Here is a 10,000-nt window from a genome sequence, read left to right as displayed (position 1 = left end):
GGAGGACAAGCACTCCATCCTGTGCAACACCAGCGGCAGCCAGGCCTACGAGGACTTTGTGTCCGGCCTGGGCTGGGAGGTACGGAACGGTCATTTTTATCAACTGCGTCACGTCAACTTGCGATAGTCGTCGCAGATTGTTAACATGGAATATGTGGAGATTTCTGATTATGCTGGCTCAGAATTAGGGTTGCGTTGGTATATTGACAGTGTGATTATGCTGTTGTTTGAAAACCCATTGTTATAATGCTTGGTTAGCATTTTCTTATTACCGTCTTTTTCTGAATGCATGCAAATACCATGTGATTATGTGCTTATCATAATGAGAAAAGCTCATATCATCGCACCCAATTACTCTGCAAGAACTACATGTAAGGGGAACTGTTTGTGTATGTGATAACTCCTAATAAGTGTGTGTGTGTGTGTGCGCAGGTGAACCTGACAAGTCACTGTGGCTTCATGGGCGGCCTGCAAAGAAACCGGAGCACGGGACTGACCATGCCCTACTTCGCCACCTCCACCGTGGAGGTCATGTTCCACGTGTCCACGCGCATGCCCCCCGACTCAGACGATTCGCTCACCAAGAAGGTGTGTTTCTCAGAGGGGTGTGTGTGTGTGTGTGTCTGTCTGTCTGTCTGTCTGTCTGTCTGTCTGTCTGTCTGTCTGTCTGTCTGTCTGTCTGTCTGTCTGTCTGTCTGTGTGTCTGTGTGTCTGTGCCTGAGGGTGGGTGTCTTTGGGTCACTGAAAATGAGAAATGATGTTTGGCAAAGAGGAATCTATAGCATTATAGCATAGCACTTATATGATTTTCAGATGAGATTAATGCTAGTCAGTTACCGTATATCATTGGACCAGCCGTTTTAGAAGACCATAATCACAGTCTCAATCGCTGTGTAACAGCAGGAGAATGCCTGAGGCAGTGGCTTTAGTGTGTGTCTCTGTCTGTCTGTCAGTCAATGTATTGGTCAGAGGCTCTCTTGTCCCTCAGACTGAGTGACGTCCAGTGCTTCTGAAAGGACCCCTGCAGGCTCTCTTCACTGGCCAGAGAGCTGAGGTCCTTGTGAATCTTGTGTGTCTTGTCCTCCTGGTCTGTCCTTGACCTCCTTCTCTCTGTCCGGCAACCCCCGTGCCGAGGTCAGCCGGAGGCCTTTCAGCTGCTATCGATCTCCTCCAGACTCCTCTGCCCCAGAGTCCCACTGTCAGCCCTCCACCATCCACCCTCCGCCTGTCCATCACCCTCCGCCTGTCCATCCACCCTGGCTTTTCTCCGCTCTGCTCAGCTCACTTGTTCTCTCTGTTGGTCACAGTGCTTCTTTCTATCAGACATTGATATATTTATTTATATAATTATATATATTCTATCACTCCATCCATTCATGCACTGTGCTAAATCTGGCACATTTACATGGCTTTTATAAATGAGCATGCTATTTAAGGTACACGGTCTCTTTTAAATAAAGAAACGACAAACTAGAAAGCTGCTCTCTGTGGGTAGTGTGATATCTCTTTCTCTCTCTTGGTGTTTCTCCTTCACCCTGGCTCTGGCTCTGTTTTGCCCCAGAATCACACTGTTACAGTACGGCTCTTCCTTTCTCTCTCTCTCTCTCTCTCTCTCTCTCTCTTTCTTTCTTTCTTTCTTTCTTTCTTTCTCTCTCTCAATCTATCTCTATCCACCTCTCCTCTCCTCCCCTCTCTTTCCACCTCTGCTTCTGTTCGTCTGCTCGCTCCCTGTGGGTCTTGCTGTATCTCTTCCTCCCTCATTCACGATGGCTTTCACTCTGTTTCTGTGTCTGTCGCTACCCCTGTGGTCCTGCCGTTAGCCTTTCACCCCCCCACTGTCCAGTCAGCTAGACCGTCCACTCTTGACTCCTCTTGAGTCACTTGCTCGCTAGCTCTCCCCGTGGGTGTCATTCTCTCTCTTTCTTTTACTCTGCTTGTGTTACTGTTGCTGCCCGTTCAGCCTCTTTCTCTTCATTCTTTACTCTCTACCCATGTCCTTTTCACTCCGTCTTTCTCTACAGTTTTCCTCTTTATGTGTATCCTTTCTTTGTGCTCTCTCTCTCTCCCCCTCTCTCTCTCTCTCTCTCTCTCTCTCTCTCTCTCTCTCTCTCTCTCTCTTTCTCTCTCACTCTCTCTCACCTGGCTCTCGCGTGATCCTCAGCCCCCTGGCTTTTTTTTTTTTTTTTTTACCCATGGTGCCGAGTTGGGGGGGGGGAGGGGTGAAGTGGACCTACAATGGCGACGTGACCCGCGAGGTCTCCCTCCATTATGGGCCATTATCCTGCACGCGCAGCAGGCAGAGGCAGCTCCTCGGCCCACGCCGAGAGAGCCTTTTGTGGCCCGACGCACCGCACCGCACCGCACCGCGCCGCACCGCGCCGGCAGCAACCCCCGAACACGTCTTTTTCATCGCCTCAGAAGATAGCGGAGACATGAGCGCCCTGTTGGCCATTGTCGTCCACGTCGCTCTTACTGGACTGCTATGTCTCAGTGTTGTCGTTGTGTGGTTTTTTTTTTCTTTTCATCCTCTCTGGCAGCACACCTGTTTTGTCTTTCTCTCAGAGAAAAGGGCTCCGAGGGAGAAGGTCACACTCTTTTATTTTCCCTGATGGGAGGATGGTTGGTGGTGTGTTTAGCCTGGCTGTCTGTCTGATCTCTCTCAGTGTGTGTGTGTGTGTCCTTGCCTCCTCATCTCCCCATTATGCGTAGGCACACATCACTCACTGTCTTCACTCACTTTCCCCCAGAGGTGAAGATTGCACACACTCGCTCTCTCTCTCTTCCTGACTCTCTCTCTCTCTCTTTCTCTCTCTCTCTCTGACTCTCTCTCTCTTTTGCTCATTCTCTCTCTTCTCTCTCTCTGTCTCTCTCTCTCTCTCTCTCTCTCTTCTCCTCTCTCCTCTTCTCTTCTCTTCTCTTTCTCTCTCTCTTTCTCTCTCTTCCCTCCAGAAGCAGTTGTTGTTGTCCTCTCCTCCTCCTCTGCCTCTCACTCTTAGTCGCGTCACCTTAGCTCTGAGCGGTAGCTTGTGCCCCAGCTCCTGTGCTCTGTCTGCGTTGGTATGTTTTCCTCTTCCTCCGCTCAGCGCAAACCTAATAACCGGCCCAAATTACCCATAATCACCTTGGCTGGGGGGCTGTGCCGATACCGTTGTCGTTTCATTTATTTATTTATTTTCTCCTTTCTTCCCCACTTTTCTCGTATCGCTCTTTTTTTCCTGTCTAGTGGTGGAGGGAGGGTAGAATGAAGGATGGGGCATCATTAGTGCTGTTCCCATTTTACGTCTCAGTCCACACACACACACACACACACACACACACAAACACACACACACAAACACACACACACAAACACACTCTCAATCTGTCAGCAGAGGGGGCACAGGCGATGAGGTGCAAAGCCACCCAGAGCACTTCTTAATGAACGCAGACTGGAATGTAATATTGAAGCGACAAATAGAGAATAGAAGCAAAGAGATGTGTGTGTGTGTGTGTGTGTGTGTGTGTGTGTATGTGTGTGTCTGTGTGTGGAGGACTCAGGGCAACTGACCTCAGAGTGAAGTTCAGGATGGTGGTGGGGTTTGTAATTGGATTACAAACCTCACACAGCACAACACACAAAATACAGACCACCCCACCCCACCCACCCCCAGGGTTGTAAAACATTAGTTATTCCCACTACATCTCTCTCTCTTCTCTCTGTCCCCCTCTCATTATTTATTAGCCCCCTCGTCCTCCTCCTCCTCCTCTCATTGCTGTCATGCCCTCATCCCTTGTTTTTCTTCTCTTCTCTCTGTCTCTCGCCTTTTTCATTTGTCTTTGTTTTATGGCTTCTGTTATCTCTCCTCCCTCGCCTTTGCCTCTGATTTTGTCTGTGCCGTCAGAATGAGGGAGGTGGGAGGTGGGGGGGTGGGGAGGTGGGGGGGGGGGTTGTGGGGCCATGCGTCGCTCGGATGCTGTGGTGTCTAGCAGGCGCGCGGGCTCTAATTACCTGTAATAAGCAGACAGATTGTTAGCTGTGAGCTTTAATTTCCGAGCCATTGTTCTGCACGAGAAGTGAAGGATACAGAGAAAGATGGAGATGGAGGCAGAGAGGGAGAGAGGGAGAGAGAGAGAGAGAGAGAGAGAGAGAGAGAGAGAGAGAGAGAGAGAGAGAGAGAGAGAGAGAGAGAGAGAGAGAGAGAGAGAGAGAGAGAGAGAGAGAGAGAGAGAGAGAGAGAGAGAGAGAGAGAGAGAGAGAGAGAGAGAGAGAGAGAGAGAGATGAACAGGAGGGACAGGGGGAATAGAAAGATGGAGAGAGGAAGAGAGAGAGTGAGAGATGGAGAGAAAGAGGATGGGAGGAGGAGGGGAAAGGAGAGTAAGAGGGTGACGGAGAGAGATGGAGGGAGGGGAGGCCCCTGGTGTTTATCAAGGAGTGGTTTTGTGAGGAAGAGAGGAGAGGAGGAAGAAAGGTGTGGAGAGGAGAGGAGGAGGGGGAGAGGAGAAAAGAGAGGAGAGGAGGAAGAAAAGTGTGGAGAGGAAAGGAGGAGGGGGAGAGGGAGAAAAGAGAGGAGAGGAGGGAAGAGGAGTAATGAGGAGAAGTGCGATGCAGCCTGTCTGCATCCTGCCGGTACACAAGCGGCTGCCACCCCTCATTTACGGACGACTCCAGACCAAAAATCCCCCCCATCTGATAGAGATGCCACCCTCAAAGTGCTCATTAGTGATGATGAGTGGTGTGTATTTGTGTGTCTGTGTGTGATGGTTTAGTGTCTGTTGAGGATATGAAGATATCAAAGAAAGGGGAGTGCTGAAGTGTGTGTGCATGTGGTATGTATGTATCTGTTAGTATCTGTATGAAGCCTTGTGTCTGACTAGCCATCTCGACATCAGCACTTTGTGTTGCTGTGTTGCTCTTCGCCTTGATGCCAGAGAGCAGGGGATGGTGGGACATGTGCAGGTCCTGTCTCTGAACAGCACGCGTGCCGCTCCTGTCCTCTTGACTATGGTGAAGCTGACCAGGGTGTCGCACTGCACTGCTTCATTACACCGGACGTACATGAGAATGATGTCACCCTCTCCATACGGCACTGGACGACAGCCATACACATTGCACTTTACATACATGAGAATTGTGTCACCTACTCCATATGGTTGCTATCACATTACACTGTATAAGCAACCATGCTTATGTCTCTTCACAGAGGAACATTGGTATAATACCGGATTCAAGGCCTTAGATTCCAGATTCATCCAGATCGCATAACTGAGTTCAGCCTTCAGCATATCATCAACAATGGACCACGCGTTAACATACATCAGTGTTTAGTTCCTGTTTCTGGACAGCACCCAGGGTGCTCTCGTCCTGCGCGGTGAAGCGGAACAGGGCGCTAACGTGATCAGAGGGAACCCCATGGCTCACCAGAAGCCCCCCAGTGGCTATGTCCGCTTGCCTAGCAGCCGCGCTGTTACTTGTGAACCGCAGCTCACAGTCACGGTTCAAACGGTCAGCCGTGCAAGAGGGGTACTGTGTGTGTGTGTGTGTGTGTGTGTGTGTGTGTGTGTGTGTGTGTGTGTGTGTGTGTGTGTGTGTGTGTGTGTGTGTGTGTGTGTGTGTGTGTGTGTGTGTGTGTGTGTGTGTGTGTGTGTGTGTGTGTGTGTGTGTGTGACAGTTAGTGTGTTTATAGGACATAAAACAAGAGAGGGGTCGGGGGCCATATCTCAGTATTGCTGTGTAGATGTTTGTATGACAAGCAGGAGCATTTCCATCCCCCTTGGGTGTTGCTCAATCACTACCCTGAAGCGATACACTTCAAATCCCCAACACATTCAAAAACATTGACGGCACCCCTAAACCAAAACACCCCCCCCCCACACACCACACACACACACACACAATCACACACACACACACACACGGGCATCACAGTCACACACACACACTCTCACTCTCTCACACGTCCCCTCACCTGCGCTGCGCTGCGCTGTGCGTGGCGTGGTCATATTGTACCCAAATTGGATTGGAGCTGTCCCCGTGTTTGCGGCGCGCTCTGGACTCGGCGGGGCCTGAATTGGATTAGCGCCGGCACGGGCGGCAGCAGGCCGGAGAGCGATGGGGCCGATAGCGCTGCTAAACCATGTTAACCAGACACTAACGCGTGTCAGCACGGCCACCCGCCACCACCCCCACACCCCACGCCACCCCACCCCACCCCACCCCCAGCCCCAACACAGCGCACTGCACCGCCACACTGAGCCCTACTGAGCCACGCTCACTCAGTTTTATTTATCTGTTTATTTCAGTTCCACCCCCCCACCCCCTCCCTTTTTTACTGCCACCATTACCCCGGCTTCCCCCGCCCTTCCTCCTCTCCACTCCTCCTCTCCTCTCCCCTCCCCTCCTCTCCTCTCCTCTCCTCTCCTCTCCTCTCCTCTCTGTCTGCTGTCCATACACTCTGGGTCTGGCGCGCCTTCCTCATAGCAGCGGTTTGAACGTTGTTTGTTTTGGGGGGGAAAAAGAAATATGGAGCAGCGCTAACAAAGATTCTGTAGTTAACTTTAGCTTTTAGCTTTATCAACCGTCTCTGGCGCTAATCCATGCAACAGGTTAATGCATGAACACAGGCAAGCATATGTTCAGGACACGCAACAACCACCTTGCTCTGAAAATGCACGGACATCGATTTACATTCACAATTTATTATCATCACTTCTTTATTAGATAGATAGATAGATAGATAGATAGATACATGCATACATACATACATACATACATACATACATACATAAATACATAAATAGTTCTTAGTCTGTTATCATGAGTCAGTGCTGTGATACTGCTGCATGTTTTGTTGTTATGTTATGTTTTAGTAGTGGATGGTGTTTGATACGCTATGATTGGCCAAAGCAAGACGTGTGAATTGAGGGCCGAGGCCATGTGTTGATGGCCCCTCTCAGCAGTGATGGAGTGTGGGTGAGGGGAAGATTGAATGTGCCCCAAAAGATGGATGAGGGGAGAGACTCTGTGTGTGTGTCTGTCTGTGTCTGTGTGTGTGTCTCTGTGTCTGTGTGTGTGTGTGTGTGTCTCTCCCTTTCTGTATGCCCATCTTAATCTTTCTCTGGCTAGTTCTTTCTTTCTGTCAGCACTGCCTCACTGTCTTTTGTCTGTCTTTAGGCTTATTTTTCCTTTGCATCTCTCTTTCATTTTCCCTTTTTCTCACTCTCTCTTTGTGTTTGTCCTCTCCTTTCCCGTTTCCTATTTGGTCTTCTTTTTTCTCTCTCTCTCTCTCTCTCTCTCTCTCTCTCTCTCTGTCTTGTCCTTGTCCTTCACTCTCTCTCTTTCTCTTTCTCCCTCTTTCTCTGTCACTCTTACACTCCACCTCTTTAAGAACTTCACAAGGTCAATAGCAGGCACCCAAATGAAAGGGAATGCTGTTCACACCCTGCTGCGGTCAAATCCATGCTCAAGTGTGTGTCTGTGTGTCTCCTGGGCTGCTCACAGAGAGACCAGAGAGAGAGAATGTTCTGGGGCCAGTGGAGTTTTTTTGGAGGGTTCTTTTAATTGTGACAAAATAGTAGACAAGGTGTTTAATTGGATGCTGCATGACGCAACATTGACCCTCCCGCTGGATGCTGCGTAGCGCAACATTGACCCTCCCGCTGGATGCTGCGTAGCGCAGCATACTTTTTATGTCATGTTTCTAGGTGCTACAGAGGCTTAGATATTACATTTTGGTAGACGTTGACAATTTTTAGTATGTTTTCAGAAAACCCTCAGGAAATAAGGTTATTTAGTCTAGAATGCCATAGGATTCTATAGGCGTTTTTAGCAGGCATTTTAGGAGTAAATGGGTTAATTGTGACAAAATAGTAGACAAGGTGTTTAATTGTTTAATTCTTAAGACAGAAGTATTTTTGAGTAATACTCGAGAAGGAGGAATACACTCATGAAGTCAAAGTCTTTGATTTATAAGCACTTAATAAGTGTAAGTCAAATCAGTCACGCTATTATACTGGCATGAAGATTTTATACTGCACAGAGATAGTCAACCACACAATCAATTTTCAGTAGTCTTGTATAAAATATTGTAAGGGTTTGTCTAATTTCTTGATGTTACTTTGTTTTCTTAGCGGTCTGACTGATATCTGAAGATATCACTCCCAAATCCACTCTCTGTTCCTAACCCTGCCTCCCTGTTGTGTTTTCAGCTCAGGCACCTGGGGAATGACGAGGTGCACATTGTGTGGTCGGAGCACTCGCGAGACTACCGGAGAGGCATCATCCCCACTGAGTTTGGTGACGTCCTCATCATCATCTACCCCATGAAGAACCACATGTACAGCATCCAAATCATCAAGAAACCAGAGGTGGGTCACACACACACACACACACACACACACACACACACACACACACACACACACACACACACACACACACACACACCGACCGGACATCTGTACAACCCTTTCATACGCAAAGCTGTGTTTGGTATCTGAGTGATCTCACAAAGGTCCTCTGTTAAGTCCGTCCCACAAATACCAATCCCATACACTTGTATGTTACAACATACAGCAACATGCAACAGCACTTATCTCTGTTTCAACACGGTGTTGCACAATAAAAATGCAAAGTGTTGTGGTTAACCAATTTATGTGTTTTGTGGCTGTAGTTCCAGCCCACATTTAATGTCTGAATCTGCTCGGCTTAAACTGGTAATGTGAATGCAAAGCAAATGGGAAAACACTCTAAATTCTATATGATAACGATTCCTGATTTATGATGATTCATATGGAGTGCATTCATTAATGGAGCCCTTGATGACTGCCATCCATCGCTGGCCTCCTGGGCTTGTATTCCATGAGCTGGTTAGCATGCTGGAGCTAAGCCTGTGGTTGGTGGCCGCCTCCCTTTGAACAGCGCAGCTCTCACGTTTCACAGTCGACCGCAAGCGTCGGGGGGCCGAGGCAGGGTTCAGGGCAGGGGAGGGGCGAAAGAGGGGACTCTCTATAAACACAAATGTCCCTGTCGGGGCCCTCAGCCTTACTTCCTGTTCAGTTATGTCCCGCGTAATCCGATTCTCGGGATTCTCAGAATTAAATTCCGGCATGGAGATGGATCTGAGGAGCACGGCGCTCTGTCCTGTCCCGGGCTAGTGGACTCTGAGGAAATGCAGAAAGATGGTCAGATAAGGGGAGAGAGGAGAGGGGCCTGGCTTTTATGAAAGTCAATTTAAGTGGCCGGCCCTGTGTATCAGGGCTGGTGGTTGTATTCCTCTGTTTTGTTTCAGGATTTTGTTTCTGTTTTTTTTTTTTTCTTTTCTACGTTCCACACATCAGGCCCCAGGCTTAGAGGCTGGACTCTGTCATCCGTTTAGAAATACTCAAAAGGAATGTTCTAGACTAAAACGCCAGCCCTTGTGAATCAGGCCTGGAACACCAGACATGATGAGATTATACTTTAATGGGGACCAACAGAGTGCAATGCATTGATGCGCATAAATAGATTTTTTTTGTTAGTTTTCTTGTTTTTATTGTTGATGTGGTTATTTTTGTTTTTTGTGTGTTTTGTTTTCCTGATCTGTTTTTGGCTAAAGTGCTAAGCAGCTGCCTTCTGTGTCACATTATGGGCGTGGTTAAGGTCCCTCACAGAATCACCCAGGCCTAAAAATGCTCAAGATGTCTTAGATGGCCCAGACAGAAAAGCTGTGGGTTCAAATCCCAACTTCTACCGTTGTGCCCTTGAGCAAGGCACTTAACCCCAAGGTGCCTCCGGGGACAATGTAGTAATAGAATTGACAATAGAATTGAAGGCACTTTGGATGTAGTGTCTGCTAAATGTAAATGTTCTAAATGTATCCCTTGAAATGAATTATTTAGCCAAGAACCTAGAACCTTGTGACAAAATGTCAAATAATATGTGACTGACAATCACATCACACTAATGTTAGTCACCAAGTTCAAAATGCTGCTTAGCTCATTATGTCAGTAGCTTCAATGTCCTTCAGTTGTCTGCCTCATCTC

The 10,000-nt window shown here is 48.3% G+C and overlaps 1 protein-coding gene across 7 annotated transcripts in view; it reads left to right on the top strand.

Moving 5' to 3' along the window:
- ralgapa1 (Ral GTPase activating protein catalytic subunit alpha 1) overlaps window positions 1-10,000 on the top strand; it is an 81,600-nt gene that overhangs the window by 48,389 nt on the left and 23,211 nt on the right. For all 7 annotated transcript variants that reach the window (XM_076300537.1, XM_076300533.1, XM_076300534.1 and 4 more), the window contains 3 exons: window positions 1-79; window positions 433-588; window positions 8,186-8,344. The exon at window positions 1-79 is cut by the window's left edge and continues 45 nt beyond it. In XM_076300537.1, coding sequence (XP_076156652.1) covers window positions 1-79; window positions 433-588; window positions 8,186-8,344 — 394 coding nt within the window. The remainder of the gene's footprint in view (window positions 80-432; window positions 589-8,185; window positions 8,345-10,000) is intronic.

This window comes from Alosa pseudoharengus, unplaced genomic scaffold (assembly GCF_046254945.1).
Source record: "Alosa pseudoharengus isolate Yale_2024_CS ecotype anadromous, Long Island Sound unplaced genomic scaffold, YU_APseudo_1.1 YU_APseudo_1.1_scf_22, whole genome shotgun sequence".
NCBI lineage: Eukaryota > Metazoa > Chordata > Actinopteri > Clupeiformes > Clupeidae > Alosa > Alosa pseudoharengus.
Note: the sequence above shows the minus strand (reverse complement) of the source record. Positions and strands in the feature narration are given on the sequence as shown.